The sequence below is a fragment of the Neolamprologus multifasciatus genome, chromosome 7 (assembly GCF_963576455.1).
Source record: "Neolamprologus multifasciatus chromosome 7, fNeoMul1.2, whole genome shotgun sequence".
In the NCBI taxonomy this organism is placed as follows: Eukaryota; Metazoa; Chordata; class Actinopteri; order Cichliformes; family Cichlidae; genus Neolamprologus; species Neolamprologus multifasciatus.
The window spans coordinates 27479960-27496369 of record NC_140445.1 but is presented as its reverse complement, the minus strand read 5'-3'; the positions used below and the strand labels follow the sequence as shown (position 1 = coordinate 27496369).

General features: G+C 43.6%; 1 protein-coding gene and 1 long non-coding RNA gene across 5 annotated transcripts; both read left to right on the top strand.

Moving 5' to 3' along the window:
* Nucleotides 1-1726: 1726 nt before the first annotated feature.
* Nucleotides 1727-4901, top strand: LOC146514447 (uncharacterized). 2 transcript variants are annotated; one of them, XR_014875220.1, is made up of 5 exons: nucleotides 1727-1866; nucleotides 3207-4227; nucleotides 4326-4391; nucleotides 4498-4574; nucleotides 4704-4901. It is a non-coding gene; the product is annotated as an uncharacterized LOC146514447 (long non-coding RNA). The 2 variants fall into 2 exon arrangements; XR_014875219.1 differs by having other exon boundaries at nucleotides 1727-3335; nucleotides 3476-4227.
* Nucleotides 4902-4960: 59 nt separating this feature from the next.
* On the top strand, nucleotides 4961-15460 carry LOC146514446 (uncharacterized). 3 transcript variants are annotated; one of them, XM_085167530.1, is made up of 3 exons: nucleotides 4961-5130; nucleotides 5380-14857; nucleotides 15049-15460. In XM_085167530.1, the coding sequence occupies exon 2, from the start codon at nucleotides 5621-5623 to the stop codon at nucleotides 11351-11353; it is 5733 nt and encodes a 1910-aa protein (XP_085023656.1). In that variant the 5' UTR covers nucleotides 4961-5130; nucleotides 5380-5620; the 3' UTR covers nucleotides 11354-14857; nucleotides 15049-15460. The 3 variants fall into 3 exon arrangements, with proteins under 3 accessions (XP_085023656.1, XP_085023655.1, XP_085023654.1); XM_085167529.1 differs by having other exon boundaries at nucleotides 4961-11585; nucleotides 11835-14857; XM_085167528.1 differs by having other exon boundaries at nucleotides 4961-14857.
* Nucleotides 15461-16410: the final 950 nt, after the last annotated feature.

Genomic DNA, 16410 nt, shown 5'->3' with positions numbered 1-16410 from the left:
TTAACATGTTAAAGGCATTTTTGTGTTAAGGATGCTCAGTATTTAATTTATTGCTAATGTTTAATATCAAATATATCATCTCAAAAGTAATTTTGACCCCAGAGTCTGCAAGATCCCTGAAGGGAGTCTCTTTAAAAAAAAAATTAAACTAAGGCTTTTCAGACATTTAAGACCACTTGGCAAAAAAATGGCAAAAAAACATATTTTGCATGGTTGGATCTTAACAAAGTTCCAAGTACAGCTTTAACATGCAGCAAGAAGAAATGAGTCTCTCACAGCACGCCATCACTGCTGAGGTGGGACACAGTCAGGCAGTCATTTGAAATTTCTTGTTCCTGAGGGTTATAGAACAAAAAAGTCAAGTGGAAGACCCCAAAAACTTTCAATCCTTGGCCCAAATGAATGCCGTGACTGGTGCTGACTGCAGCCCCATAACCATTAGCGGCATCTGAGACTGAAGGGCTTCAAAAACAAAACCCGTCTTCAAAGGTCTCGTCTCCTTGATCCACAGAACTAACTGTTTGGACTTTTCAACAGAGCACCAAATATGGGACATGGAAAGGTGGAAGAAAGTTTTATTCTCTGATGAGAAAAAATTTAACCTTGATGGTCCTGTTGGTTTTTCAGCGTTACTGTCATGACAGATCCCACCTGAGATGCAGGGGGCGCTATAATGGTCTGAGGTACTGTTTCCTTCAGTGGAGCTCAGGAGGTGCAGGGGCGTCAAATGGCTGCTGGCAATGTCCAGATGTTGCAGAGAGCATCCCTCAAGACTGAGGGACGTCGTCTGTGTGGTAAGGACTGGGTTTTTCAGTACATAATGCCCACAGGACAAGGGACTTCTTCCAGGAGAATAACATCACTCTTTTGGATCATCCTGTGTGTTCCCCTGATCTAAACCCAATTAAGAACCTTTGGGGATGGAAGGCAAGGGAAGTTTATAAAAATGGACAACAGTTTCAGACAGTAGGTGCCCTTCGTGCGTCCGTCTTCACCACTTGGAGAAATGTTCCCACTCACCTCATGGAAGCGCTTGAATCAAGCATGCCGCAACAAATTTTTGAAGAGATCTACAATAATGTGCTACTCTACTACTTGGAGCTACTCATTACTGAGTTCATGTTTGGAACTTTGATTTCTGTTTTGGTGGGGTTTACAGTTTTTTTTTGAAGGTGTGGTCCTAAACCTTTGATCAGCTGTAAAACAGCCTGTTTCAGTTTAAGCGTTGTTTTCAATAAATTACATGCTGTAAAAAATGATTTGTCTCACTCATCACCATTTCTTCTTGTTGCATGTTGAAGCTCTGCTTGGAACCTTGTTAAGATCCATCCATACAATATATGATTTTTTTTTTTTTTTTTGCCATTTTTCAAGTGGTCTTAAACATTTGATCGGGACTGTATGTAAATGACATGTTGATCTGCATCTGACTCTCTCTTCAGGCTAATCTTGAAACTTAATTGCTTTATATTGTATTTCTATGTCAACAGCTGTGTCCACTGGTCATTTAATAAGGTCAACTGAAAACTGTACCTAATTTAATTTACATTCATTTTCAGTGTTCTTTTCTATTTTCCAGTTTCCGTGTTTACATCTAATGATAAAGCATGAACACCAGAGGACAGTAGAATAAATAGTAACTACTTAATTTTTTGCCATCACAACAAGTGAGTGGCATCCCAATATGTTGTTGGCTTGCTTAAATTCTAATCATGTCCACTTTTTTACCTTATTAATATTATTTTGTTGGCATCATGTCCTGTATTCTTCTTTTTTGTATTGCAGGATGGCACAGATTCAGTGGTGAAGGATGTCCTCCCCGGAGACAGCGTCCACAGCCTGCTCAGTATTCTGGACACTATCACTGTGAGCTCCTGTTTTTTCTCTCTCTAGGTTATGTCCTCATTTGCCTTCTGAAGTGTCTGTGTCAGTTTGATTTGTTTATTCATTACCTTCATGCCCCTGAAACAAAATTAATGTACTTTGTATTTGCTGTAATTTGTTTATGTCACGATCCTGGGTCTTATGACCCAGTGTTTTGAGTTTAGTTTATTTGGATGTTTATATGATTAAGCTCATGAGTTTTTCTAGTTCTTTGTTATTAGATTCCCCTTGTGTTTTCCAACCCCTGTTAAGTCTCCCCTGCTCTTCATGTGTTTCATGTCTGTGTCTTACGTTGTCAAGTTCTGGTTGTCATGTCTCCATCTCATTATGTTTCCTATTTTATTTTGAAGAGATCTTGTGTTTTTATATTATGGATTATGTTTTGAGTCCCTTGTTGTACTGTTTCTTGTTTCCCTAGATTTCAGTTATGGTTATCATAGGTTTAGTTTTTTGGCTTTGTAATATGGCTTCCCTGTGTTCAATGTTGTTTCTACTGTGACCGTTTTGTACCATGTTTCTGGTCCCTATGTTCTGTCTTCTCAGTTGCTGTTAAGTTTGCATGTTTAGAGTTCAGTCAGTGTGTTTCCTGTTTTACTTTGAAGGTCCATGTCTCATGTGAGTGTTTCTAGTTTTGCTTCCCTTGTCTCGTCCAGCCTGATTACTCCCAGCTGTGCTCTCCTTCTGTGTCTCATTCCCTCGTTATCCCTCTGTGTATTTAAGCCCTGTGTTTCTCTTTGTCAGTGTGGTAGTCTCCCTCATGACGGTGGTTCCCTTTGTGTCAGTTTAGCCACGCCCCAGTTTAGTTTTGTTATATTTTTGTGCCATTCTGCAATAAAGCAGCTTTTTGAGTTTTATTCCTGCGTGGTGAGTTTTGCGTTTGGGTCCTTCTCTTGCCTGCACACAGCCGAAACATGACAGTTTATTTAAAGCTGCATCTTTTGGACTTTGTTTTTCTCTTCTTAAAATACATCATTGTCATCCTTTTCACACACTCAGATTGATGTTGTTTGGAACTGATTGTGCAGTAATGAACTCAAACCACGTATGTAATGTATAGACAAATCAGTTATTACAATAGAATAACTTTTTCATATCTTGTTACTTTGTTGCCATTGCATAGAAACCATTTAAACACTATCACACTTGTGTTATAGAGCTTTGAAGTGTTGACAGTTATTTAGGCCAGGTACACGTACAGGTCACGTAATAAACCTTAGGGAAAGTATCCTTAGCCCAATTTATTACTTAGAGGACAGTTCCAAATAGATAGCTGTGAAAGATGTGGATAAGATTTCTCTGATTCTTATCTTCGATTTTGCCAGGGTTATCCAGCTCCATATAAAACTGTGTCGGCACGAGCTGCAACTCGCTCCACCATCTTACGCTTACCTGCTTCAGCCTTCGAGTCAGTGTTTAAGAAATACCCTGAGACACTTGTACGCGTCATTCAGGTAAAAGAGTGCATGATGTAGTGTTTGTTTTTTCTCCAATTAAACATCTCATTTGGATGTAGCTACAACATGATATTATAACATGATAGTATATTCTGCTGGGGTTTTTTGTGTGTGTGTTTTTCCCCCCCGTGTTTCAGATAATTATGGTGCACCTCCAAAGAGTCACCTTTTTGGCTTTGCATAACCATCTGGGCCTAACAACTGAGCTCTTCAATCCAGTAGGAGGAGATTTAATTAGTGCACACCTACAGTATTTATGTGCATACACATGGTCACATGTTATGTGCTTGTGTATCAACAGGCATAGAACACACACGCACATACACACACGCACGCACACACACACATGCACAGGCTAATTTCGCACAACATTAAGCACAGCAATATAACCTGGTCCATCATAGATCATAGAAAATGCATAAAATAACACTTCAACAGAAACAGGGAGCAGTAACATATATATCTGACTTACCTCTGGATTTATGATTATTAAATCTAATCTTTGATTTAGAGTTAGGAAATTTATTTTTAAAAAAGTCCATATTTCAATGTACTTTAAAAATCTTTAGATTTTAGTTATTCTATATTTCAAACTAGCCTTAAACTGATTAATTCATAAAGTAAAATATTGTTGAATGTGTGGTAGTGACATTATTGGTGACTGTAAACTGTTGATGAGGAATATACTTCATCTGTACAGAGCTCTGTTGCATATTTTAAAAGAAATTATTTACAATTATTTTAACTTGATATTTCCTACATAGTTGTAATTGCCAGCAAACCTTTGAAGATTACCTATCCCGTCCATATTTGACTCATCATTGAAAGATTATTCTCCACTTCCAGGACGAATCACCTGCCGGAACCACTGAAAACACTGCAGAGACAGGTCAAGCACACACACAAACATGCACTACATGCGTTCAGTTTCAGCTTTGTCTTGTATTGAAACTGATCCAGTGCTGGCACTGACTTTGTATTAAACAGATGGTTTAAAGGACAGCCATTCAACCAGGAAGCTGCGATCTACCTCTATGCCCACTGAATGCACAGGTGTGTCACTGCCTTGGACATAAGCGATCATCAAATGCCACATGGCTGTATTAATTTCCTGCACAGATGTACTCATTATCCTAATCCTTTGTTTTCTGAGTTACAGGTAATGACCTGAGCATGGCCTGCGAACGAGCTCGAGTTACCATTGAGGAGGCTCCATCGAGTCCTATCACTCACAAAGTAAGGTCTGCTTTTTACATTGAAGCGTGGTGACAGGTCTTGTGTGTAAATGTAACACAATAGCACAGTATCTGCTGCATCTTACCTACTTCCTCCATAGTAGTTTCTCTCCTGTGCCTGTCTTTGTAGCCTAGTCTGAAGAAGAGTGTGACAATGCAACACACACCATCTGAAGTATTTCACTATACAGACAGTGGAGGGCACGCTGATGCTACCTATCTTGGTAAAAGCGGTGCAATCCTCCAAGCTGCTAAGAAAGACCTGCTGGGAATCATCCAGCTGCAGGTGAGGGGTTAATTGGAGAAAATTCAGCTGGTGTCAGTGTTTACATGCCACAAAATTTATTTTTGTGGCATGTTAAGTGTTATGTTACTGTTTAGTTAATTTCATGTTTTGAATGTTAGTAAAATGTGCCATCCTGTGGCCCCTTTAAGTCGATGTTTTATGACAGTAGAAGAAGAGTTAAACAGGAAGTGGATGTTTTCTTGCTATGCTCTTTCAAGATGGCCGCGCCACATTCATGTCCTTCTTTTGGGTGTTTGTTAAAGCATTGTCTGTAAGTATTTAATGGTGAAAAGCAGTGAGACACTTCAAGTGTTGTCTTTATGTGTGATGGACCACAGATAACAAGTTTTCAATGTGCTATTCATATGTAAATGAGATCGCCAGTTCATATGCTAATTAGCGGTGCTAATCGTCATGCTAGCTCCTCAAATGCATTGTTAGGTAATTGGTTTAAGGCACATGTTGTTGTTAACAGTACAGATGAGTAATGTACATTTCCATATATGCTTTATTGTTACAGTTTCACAAAATGAAAGAACCAGTAAACTTCATAAGCTCTCATCTATTGTCTGGAGTTCCTGGGTTCATGTTTAGCTGTTTGGATAGCTAGTCAGACTTCTAGCGAGGCCATTTACAGTGAAAAGACAGCACCACGGCAAGCATCATAGCTACAGAAGCCACCGCGTGGAGCTACGACCATCCTATAAAGCTAAGTAAAGTAAACGGACGGACGGACGCAATCAAAATACAACAAATCCAAAATGTCTGAAAGTAAATCCTTCAAAGCCGAGACAGAGTCAGTCCGTTCCCACAAACCACCATCAAGAGCAGGCTCGTCAGCTAGCATTGAACTGCTCAGAGCAAAAGCAAAGGCTGAAGCTGCTCAAACAAGAGCCTCATATGCAAAGAGAGAAATAGAAATTAAAGTCGAGCAAGCACGCTTACAAGCTACTCTTGACGCACTGAGAGCAGAACAAGAGAAGGAAGCTGCCATAGCAGAAGCTAATTCTTTAGAAGCTGGTCTACTTGAATTAGGCTTCGAAACACGCAGTGTAGCTTATGGGCCATCCCTATCTGAGAACAAAGAAAAACGCACTGCGCAGTATGTTTTGGAACAAACAGCTATCAATGCAGCAGAATCAACAGCCCCAGTAAAAACTGAATACAAAGACCCTGCACCCGCCTTTCAAGAAATTGCTGTAAAAGAAGGAAACAAAACAAACTGTGCTGCTACTCATAACGAACTGTACAAGCCCCTATTCACCAGCTACAAAGAGTTTACACCTCTTGTTCAGACACCATACAAATCCAGTTGTGCTCACAATGAACATGCCCCGAGCCAACCAACTTACGACCTTGCCAAATATCTAGCCCGCAGCCAGCTCATTACTACAGGCCTTACCAGCTTTGATGACCAACCCATGAGTTACTGGGCATGGAAATCATCTTTCAAAACCGCAATTGCAGGGTTAGACCTTTCACCAGGAGAAGAGCTGGATTTGCTGGTGCGCTACCTTGGTAAAGATTCAGCTAAACAAGCCAAACAAATGAGAGCCGTCAATATCAGATGCCCTGAAGTTGGTTTAGCTATGACTTGGGACAGACTTGAAGAAGTATATGGTTCCCCAGAAGCTGTAGAGCAAGCTCTCTTTCAAAAGGTTGACAGCTTCCCCAAAATCACACTTAAAGAGCCTTATAAACTCCGTGATCTTGCCGACCTAATGTTAGAGCTAGAGGCAGCTAAGCTGGATGGTTACTTACCTGGCTTGTCCTACTTAGACACATCAAGAGGGATCCAAGCGATAGTCGAAAAATTGCCGTACAATCTACAAGAAAGGTGGATGAATATTGGTTCAAGGTACAAGCACGATTATGGCGTCAGCTTTCCCCCCTTTACTGTGTTTGTCAACTTCATTCGCACTGAAGCCAGAACACGAACTGACCCTAGCTTCAGTGTCCACAGCTCTAACCAACCCATAACACCAGAACGAAAACACATGTACGAAAGGTTCCCCAAAGGGTCCATATCTGTTCACAAAACTCAAGTACAGGACAAGGCAGATGCAGAAAAATCCAAATGTGCTGTGAATCCGAATAAACAGTGCCCAATTCACAACAAGCCTCATCCTCTGAAAAGGTGCAGAGGGTTCAGAGAGAAACCCTTGGAAGAGCGCAAACAGATTCTCAAAAAATTAAATGTCTGCTTTCGCTGCTGCTCATCTACTGACCATTTAGCCAAGAACTGTGAATCAGAAATCACGTGCACTGAGTGTGACAGCAAAAATCACATTTCTGCCCTCCACCCAGGTCCAACACCACGGGAGTCTAAATCCCCCCCTTTCCCACAGCAAGGCGGGGAGAGTGACAAAGCAGACACCCAAGAAGTCACGTCTCGGTGTACTGTGGTGTGTGGTGAAGGAGTGAGCGCCAGAGAATGTTCAAAAATCACACTAGTGAACGTATATCCTGCTGGACACAGAGAGCAAACAAAGAAAATGTATGCAATCTTAGACGATCAGAGCAATCGATCGCTGGCACGTTCCCAGTTCTTTGATGTTTTTCAGATCCAAGGAGAGAGTCGCCCGTACATGTTAAAGACGTGTGCCGGACTCACAGGAGTATCAGGAAGAAGTGCTTCTGGCTTTATAGTAGAGTCAGTGAATGGAAAGGCAAGTCTTCCTCTGCCAACACTCCTCGAATGTAACGACATTCCAGATAACCGCTCTGAGATACCAACTCCAGAAGCTGCCAACCACCACGCCCATCTACGACAGATTGCTAACTTGATCCCGCCATTAGACCCAAATGCCGACATACTACTACTGCTGGGACGAGACATGCTTCGAGTCCACAAAGTCCGGGAGCAAATAAACGGCCCAGACGACGCCCCATTTGCTCAGAGACTCGACATGGGTTGGGTTGTGGTAGGTGACGTCTGTCTTGATGGAGTGCACAGACCCCCACACGTGAACAGCTATAAGACTTTCATACTGGAGAATGGCCGTGCAAGCCATTTTCAGCCATGCAACAGTCAAATAACTGTTAAAGAGACATTCACCAAAGCTCCTGAGCACAGTCACAGCCCCTCAAGCCTTCATGTGTCAGGATGTAATGTGGACAGCATTGGTCAGCAGGTTTTCACACGCACAGCGGATGATCACAGACTTGCACCATCACTTGAGGATCTGCAGTTTCTCCAAATAATGGACTCAGAGTTCTATCAGGGCAGTGACAATAGCTGGGTTGGTCCTCTGCCTTTTCGATCGCCACGGCAACGGCTCCCGAACAACAGACAACTGGCCTACGATCGCCTTATGTCACTCCGGCGCACTCTTGAAAAACGACCTGAAATGAAAACACACTTTCTGGAGTTTATGGAGAACATGCTTACCAGAGGACATGCTGAAGTGGCACCAGCTCTCAGTCAGAACCAGGAATGCTGGTACCTCCCTTTGTTTGGAGTTTACCATCCAAAGAAACCTGCCAAGATTAGGGTCGTGTTCGACTCAAGCGCCCCATATGAAGGAGTCTCTCTCAACGACGTGTTGCTAACAGGCCCCGACCTCAACAACAGTCTTGTTGGGGTGCTCATAAGATTCAGAAAGGAGCAGGTGGCCATAACGGCGGACATTGAACATATGTTCCACTGTTTTGTTGTCAAAGAGAGCCACAGGGACTTTCTCCGCTTCTTGTGGTACAAAGATAACGACATGTCTTCTGAAGTTATAGAGTATCGCATGCGAGTGCACATTTTTGGGAACAGTCCCTCCCCCTCTGTCGCCATATATGGGTTGAAGAAAGCAGCAGCGACTGGTGAGCTAGATTTTGGAAGTGAGGTGCGGACATTCATTGAACGAGATTTCTACGTTGATGACGCTCTCAAGTCATTTTCTACTGAAGAAAAGGCTATACAAGTTCTCCAACAAGCTCAACAGGCTCTTGCTTCCTCAAATCTCAGACTACACAAAGTAATCTCCAACCGACCTACAGTCCTAGAGGCATTTCCACCAGAAGACAGGGCAAAAAATATTGGAAACTTGGACCTGTGCGCTCAAGACTCGCCAGTGCAACGCAGTTTAGGGCTGCTGTGGAATGTTAACACGGACACTTTCACATTCAAACTTGACAACGAGCAAAAGGCCTTCACACGTAGAGGTGTCCTCTCTACTGTCAATAGTCTCTACGACCCCCTAGGGTTTCTCGCTCCAATCACAATTCAAGGCAGACTGATTCTCAGAGAACTTACCAGCTTGACGGATGACTGGGATGCAGCACTCCCAGAGAACATGAAAGCAGAGTGGAGTAATTGGAAGGACTCACTTCAAGATTTAGAAGATCTCCAAATACCACGCCCCTACACTTCTCTCTCTACATCTGGCGCCCAAACCAAAACACTTTGTGTATTCGCTGATGCATCCGTGAAAGCCATTGCAGCTGTCGCTTACATCAAACTGTCTACTTCAAACAAAACAGAAATCGGCTTTGTGTTTGGAAAAACAAAGCTAGCTCCTCAAGCCGGCCTCACGATTCCAAGGCTAGAGTTATGTGCTGCAGTGCTTGCAGTTGAAGTTGTGGAGCTGATAGTAGCAGAAATAGACATCACGTTTGACGACATTGAGTACTACACTGACAGTAAAGTCGTGCTAGGCTACATCCACAATCAGTCACGAAGATTTTATGTGTACGTGCATAACAGAGTCCAACGCATCCTCCAATCAACATGCTCCAACCAGTGGAAGCATGTTCCATCCGAACTCAACCCAGCAGATTATGGGTCCCGCTCTGTTGCAGCAGCGCAACTGAGCAGCACAACATGGTTTAAAGGGCCGGCCTTTCTCCTCAAACCGTCTGCACAGTCGCAATCTCCAGTCACGTTTGACCTTGTGGATCCCACCCTTGATACGGAAATACGTCCGCTGGTGACAACAAATCTGACACAAGCCACAAAGTCAACAGTAAGTTCATCTCATTTTGAGAAGTTTTCCAACTACAGTCCTCTCCTCAGGGCAGTTGCCCGCTTGACCCACATTGCTCGTTCCTTTGGTCAATCCAACCAAACATCCAGCTGTCGTGGTTGGCATCTCTGTCAACCCACAGTGGAAGAATTGGAAAATGCGAAGGTTTGCATCATAAAGAGTGTTCAGAGTGAGTGCTACAAAAAGGAAATAAAGTGTATTCAGGAAGGAATCAAGATTTCCCCCTCAAGCAGTCTCTGGAAAATGCATCCGATTCTAGATGGTAATGGACTCTTAAGAGTTGGAGGCCGAATCATGCAATCTGAACTGGGCATCGACACCACTCACCCTCTCATCATCCCTGCCCGACACCACTTGGGAACTCTCTTAATACGGCACTATCACGAGACTGTGAAACACCAAGGAAGACATTTCACAGAAGGTGCCATTAGAGCTGCAGGGTTCTGGATGGTAGGGGCCAAAAGGGCTATCAGCACAGTGCTTTTTAAGTGTGTCACATGCAAGAAATTGAGAGGAAAAGCGGAATGTCAGCAAATGGGAAACTTACCATCTGAACGAATGCAAGTTGCACCCCCCTTCACATATGTGGGTGTAGACGTGTTCGGGCCATGGGACATTGTAACCCGGCGCACGAGAGGAGGACAAGCTAGCTCCAAAAGGTGGGCCGTGATGTTCTCATGTCTGTCGACAAGAGCAGTCCATATCGAGTTGATCGAATCAATGAGCACAGACAGCTTCATAAATGCTTTAAGGCGGCTTTTTGCAATCAGAGGCCCGGCAAGACAACTAAGATCGGATTGCGGTACGAACTTTATCGGCGCCTCTCGTGAACTGAAAATGGACAGATCAAACATGTCAGTCAAGGATGTCGAAGGCTACTTAAGCAAACAAAACTGTTCATGGATCTTCAACCCACCACATGCATCCCATATGGGCGGTGCCTGGGAGCGAATGATTGGGATTGCCAGGCGTATCCTTGACTCTATGTTACAGGACTGCAAAAGGGCACTACTAACACATGAACTGTTGTCAACATTCATGGCAGAAGTCTGTGCCATCATGAATGCTCGCCCCCTGATTCCTGTGTCCACTGATCCTGAGTCACCTCTCATCCTCACGCCGTCAATGCTGCTCACGATGAAACCAGACTCAACAACGCCACCCCCTGGTGACTTTGGAAAGGGGATACTTCTGAAAGAACAATGGAAAAGAGTACAAGGTCTTGCTGACATGTTCTGGTCCAAATGGAGACGGGAATACCTTCATACTCTTCAGTTGCGACACAAATGGCAGGACAAGAAACAAAGTCTCAAGGAAGGGGACATTGTTCTGCTCAAAGACATTCAGGCGAAGAGGAGCGATTGGCCCATGTGTATCATAACCAAGACCTTCCCAGGGAAAGATGGACTTGTAAGGAAAGTCGAAGTAACTACTTCGCACTCAGGCAATAAGAAGACTTTCTCTCGTCCTGTAACAGAAGTGGTTTTGCTGCTGTCCCCCGAAAAGTTTAGTGACTGACAGTTTAATGTGGGATTGTTATAATCCCAAGCGGGGAGTGTTATGTTACTGTTTAGTTAATTTCATGTTTTGAATGTTAGTAAAATGTGCCATCCTGTGGCCCCTTTAAGTCGATGTTTTATGACAGTAGAAGAAGAGTTAAACAGGAAGTGGATGTTTTCTTGCTATGCTCTTTCAAGATGGCCGCGCCACATTCATGTCCTTCTTTTGGGTGTTTGTTAAAGCATTGTCTGTAAGTATTTAATGGTGAAAAGCAGTGAGACACTTCAAGTGTTGTCTTTATGTGTGATGGACCACAGATAACAAGTTTTCAATGTGCTATTCATATGTAAATGAGATCGCCAGTTCATATGCTAATTAGCGGTGCTAATCGTCATGCTAGCTCCTCAAATGCATTGTTAGGTAATTGGTTTAAGGCACATGTTGTTGTTAACAGTACAGATGAGTAATGTACATTTCCATATATGCTTTATTGTTACAGTTTCACAAAATGAAAGAACCAGTAAACTTCATAAGCTCTCATCTATTGTCTGGAGTTCCTGGGTTCATGTTTAGCTGTTTGGATAGCTAGTCAGACTTCTAGCGAGGCCATTTACATTAAGTGTTAAGTGACTTAAACTGTGGACCCCGATCGGACACAGTTTCTTGAGGTATGCCATGAAGGCAAAGCAACACATGATCCATAAGCAGTCTCGCCGTCTCTAAAGCGGTGGGCAATTTGGGCAGAGCAACAAAATGTGCAGCCTTGGAAAACCGGTGAGTATGGTGGTGTTACCTGAAAATAATTACAGTCCAGTTATGAATTCCAGGGCGATGTGCGACCAGAGCCTCCTCAGGATAGGTACGGGCCTGAGAAACCCAGAAGGCAAAGAGTTGGACGTCTTATTCTGTGCACAGGTAGGGCAAACAAAATCATGGACATCCAAAGCAGGAGATGGCCACCAGAACAGACGTTGCAAAATCGTGCGGTGTCCTGTTGAGTGTTTCTGTTCAGGGTCTCTGTCTCCCATGTGAGAGCCCCAATAATGCAGGCCGCAGGGAGGATAGCCTTCTCCAAGGTCTCACCTGATGAGGAAAGCACATGTGGCTTCACATTTGGGAGCTGGGTCTGTAAGGAATGGTTAAATTGAACTGAGTAAAGGACAGAGCCCGCATGGCCTGACGGGAGTTGAGGCATTTGGCTGCTTGCAAGTACTCAAGGTTTTTGTGGTCCATCCAGATGACCACCCGCAGTTATCCTTGCTCGACAATAAGAAAAAGAAAAGCGACCGACTGTAGGTGGAACTCACATTTCTCTCCTTTGACGAAAAAGTCAGTTCTCCAACAACTGTTGTAGTACCTGGCAGACGTGTCCCCCATTCATGGTCTGCCAAGATCAAAATGTCATCCAGGTACACAAAAACACAGTGATTAATGAAATCTCTCAACACGTCATTCACTAGGGCCTGAAAAACTGTGGGACCATTGGTGAGGCCAAAAGGCATGACCAGGTACTCAAAATGTCCCAGGTGCATATTTAATGCTGTCTTACACTCATCTCCCTCCCTGATCCTGACCAAATGAAAAGCATTTCTTAATTCAAGCTTAGTAAAAATGGTGGCCCCTTCAAACAGTTCAAAGGCAGAAAAAAGCAATGGCAGGGGGTACTTGTTCTTAACAGTGATTTTGTTTAACACCCAAAAGTCAATGCGTGGACAGAGAGATTCCAAGTGGGGACTTGTAGGGGCGGATTATTCCGGCAGCTAGTGAACTGGTTATGTATCAATCAATGGCCTCCTGTTCTGGCTTGGAAAGACTATACAGGTGACTGGTGGTGAGAGGCGCGCCAAAAAGCAGGTCTATTCCATAATCGTAGGATCCATGTGGAGGAAGGGAGAGAGCTCAGTCCTTGCTAAATACAACGACACAAATGGAGGACAAATCAGGAACTGTGATTGGTTCAGATGGAGTGGATGGCGAGACACTGGGAGTGGCTGAGTGCAAACAGTTCTTATGGCACCACATGCTCCAACCCGCAATACAACTCTTGGACCAATCTATCTGTGGGATGTGTGTGTTTAACCAAAGGTAACTGCATCCCTACGTTTACCGAAGGGCCTGCTATTTTGGCCGAGCTGGGCATGAGTCTGCATAATGTCCTTTTTTTCCCACAAAAGAAACACTCCCCGTTCACTGCCTTTGATTCCAGTCCGAGCGTGAAAGTCGGGCCCGGCTGAGCTGGATCGGTTGCTCCTCTTCCCAGCAGCCTCCCACCTCTCGGGGCTCTGTCCCCCAGAGGCAACCTCCCAATGGAATCGACAGAAACCGGCAGCTTGCCCACCGTACTCCTGGATGTGGCCATCCATCTTAACACACATTGATAATAATGCATCCAGTGATTTAGGTAATTCTTAGGGGACAAGTCACACTTTAAGTCTTCATTAAGGCTATTGAGAAAAGCCCCTCGGAGACCATTCTCCCCCCACCCTGTCTCCTCTGCCAAAATCCAAAAGTCAGTGTAGAAGTCCACCAAGGCTCTCTTGCCTTGCCGTAGGTGGAACATTTTGTGTGTGGAAGCATCTGGGCTCGAACCTTTGTAGAAAACTCAACGTTCTGTTGTGTTTTCTACAAAGTTTGTAGAGAACACAACAGAACGTTGAGTTTTCTACAAAGTTTCAAGCCTAGATGCTCGACAAAACAGAAATCTATCTGTTTTGTCCAACTCAGCCAAGAATTTCTCCGGGATGGGTAGTGGGTGTTTCCGTGGCTCGGAGGGCACCGAAGGAGGAAGCGGGCAGGCAGCTGCGATGCTGTGTGGCGGTATATGTGGTGGAGGAGGCGCAGACGGGTGAGGCTGTAACATACCTTTAATCTCTGTTACACATTAAAGGAGAGCGCTCTGTTCCTTAGAGAAATGCTGCAGCATTTTCTCATGCCGATCCAATTGATCCCCCTGAAGTGACAGGATCCAAGTCCTTGCTGAACGGGATCCAAGTCCGCTGGGTCCATTTCTGGCTGGATTGTTCTGTCAGAGTGGTGAAAGCAGGACCCACACGCAGGACTTCCTGTGTAGAATAAAGTGTGTTTATTGACAAAAGATGCAAATAATCATCTGTCACAATAATCATTCTTCGTGTGCTCGTTCCCTGCTCGCGTGCTGTGACTTCTCCCGATGTCCATGGTGAGTAATTCCTCTCGCTTCGGTGTTTATGTACAAACGTGCTCGACTCCTTTGAGCTCAGTGAGATTGCAGCTCCCTCTCTATTTCCAAAACACATTTTTATAAGTGAGTGACACACATCCTCACACTGTTGTGATGTTCAGCACTGTAGAGTTGGAGGGGAAAACAAAGATGGCTACTTCTACTTTGTCCTTTTGTGGATTCTTTTTTATTCCTTAGGATAATGCGAGTGGAGCCCAAAGTGGTGCTTAATGTTGCTCATGCTGTGGTTTGTCATCTTTTGTCAGGCAAATAGACTTTGCTCTTGACTGGATGGCTGTCGAAGCTGGCAGGGCTGTTTACAGGTATTCCTCTGCTGACCTTGTGTCTCATGTGTGAAATCAACTCGTAACACTACAGGCATTACTTGGTTCATGTGGGACAAGTTAATAAATACTAATCGAGGGAGGGGAAGCTGAATTTGGAAATGTGATTGTGAGTTGTTTGCAGATTTGCAGTAGACTGAAGTTATCTGTATTTTCTTTTCTTTTTGCAGGCAGGGAGAGAAATCAGACAGCACTTTCATAGTGCTGAGTGGTCGACTGCGCTCAGTAATCATGAAGGAGGATGGCAAGAAAGAGTTGATAGGGGAGTACGGACGTGGTGACCTGATTGGAGTGGTAAGCACCGTGACAGCCAGAGGGAAGACAGCTGGGGAAGAGTTGATGGAAGACTATTAATATCCATGTTGTATCAAACAACACTAGCTGTTTGTTTTCATATAAGAACCTGTTAAAAGGTTAGATATAAAAAAAATTACAGTGTTAATATCACAAATGGAGCTGCCTATTAGCGGTCAGTATACTGCATATGGCTGATTGACTGGATTTCCTGTATGTTCTACTTTCTACTTTCAGTAAATGCAGACTAAGACTAGTACATCTTGGGATATATTTAAACAAAGGGGGAGGGGGGGGGGAGAGAGAGAGAGAGAGAGAGAGACCAAAAAATGTATCCAAAAGGCAGCTGAAATAGAATATGCATAAAAAACAATCCAGATAATTTTTTTTATCTTTTTCATGCTCTTTGTCTCGGGCTCTTTTTGGGACAATTCCAAGTGCATTTAGTCAAAAGCATGCACTAAATTCATTTGCCAGGCTGCCAGAGGAGTGTGGGTGTGCACACTGCAGTAGTTAAATCATTTCTCATTTTGTTTAGTGGCCTTTAATCTGATTAAAAGGAAATTAGATATTCATTCCCTGTTGAGTTATCCAGTATATCAATTCATTTACCAGTCCTTTAAGTATTAGGATAGTTTACATTAACCTGAATATATTGAAACACATAATGTGGAGATGGCTAAAGCGGTTGACACTACATAAATGTGCCACACCAGAGGTTCAGTATGTCTAGTTTTACATCAATAAAGCAAGATCTATGTAGATGTTTTAGAATGTCATTTGCAGTTAATGAGTGCCTAAAGTCTTTGAGCCATTAATGCCACCAGATCCTTTTTATCCTTCCCCATTATGTTCTCCCAGCCACCTTCAGCTCTTGTTGCTGTGGGGTCTCTGTTTTCAGTCTAGTCTTTAGCAGGTGGTATGCAGTTCCGTTAGAATAGGATCAGGTGACTGAGATGGACAGTAAAGCCATTCATTCTCTAACCCTCTAGATTCCTTGTATATCTAGGGTTGTTTTCCTGCTTAATAACTAGATGGTCAAAGGAGCTTGCAAAGAAAAGCGTCTGGACTTCTTTAAGTTACTTGAAGACGTTTCACCTCTCATCCGAGAAGCTTCTTCAGTTCTCAGAACTGAAGAAGCTTCTCGGTGAAACGTCTTCAAGTAACTTAAAGAAGTCCAGACGCTTTTCTTTGCAAGCTCCTTTGACTACGATGACCTGGATGACTGAGAACCTTCA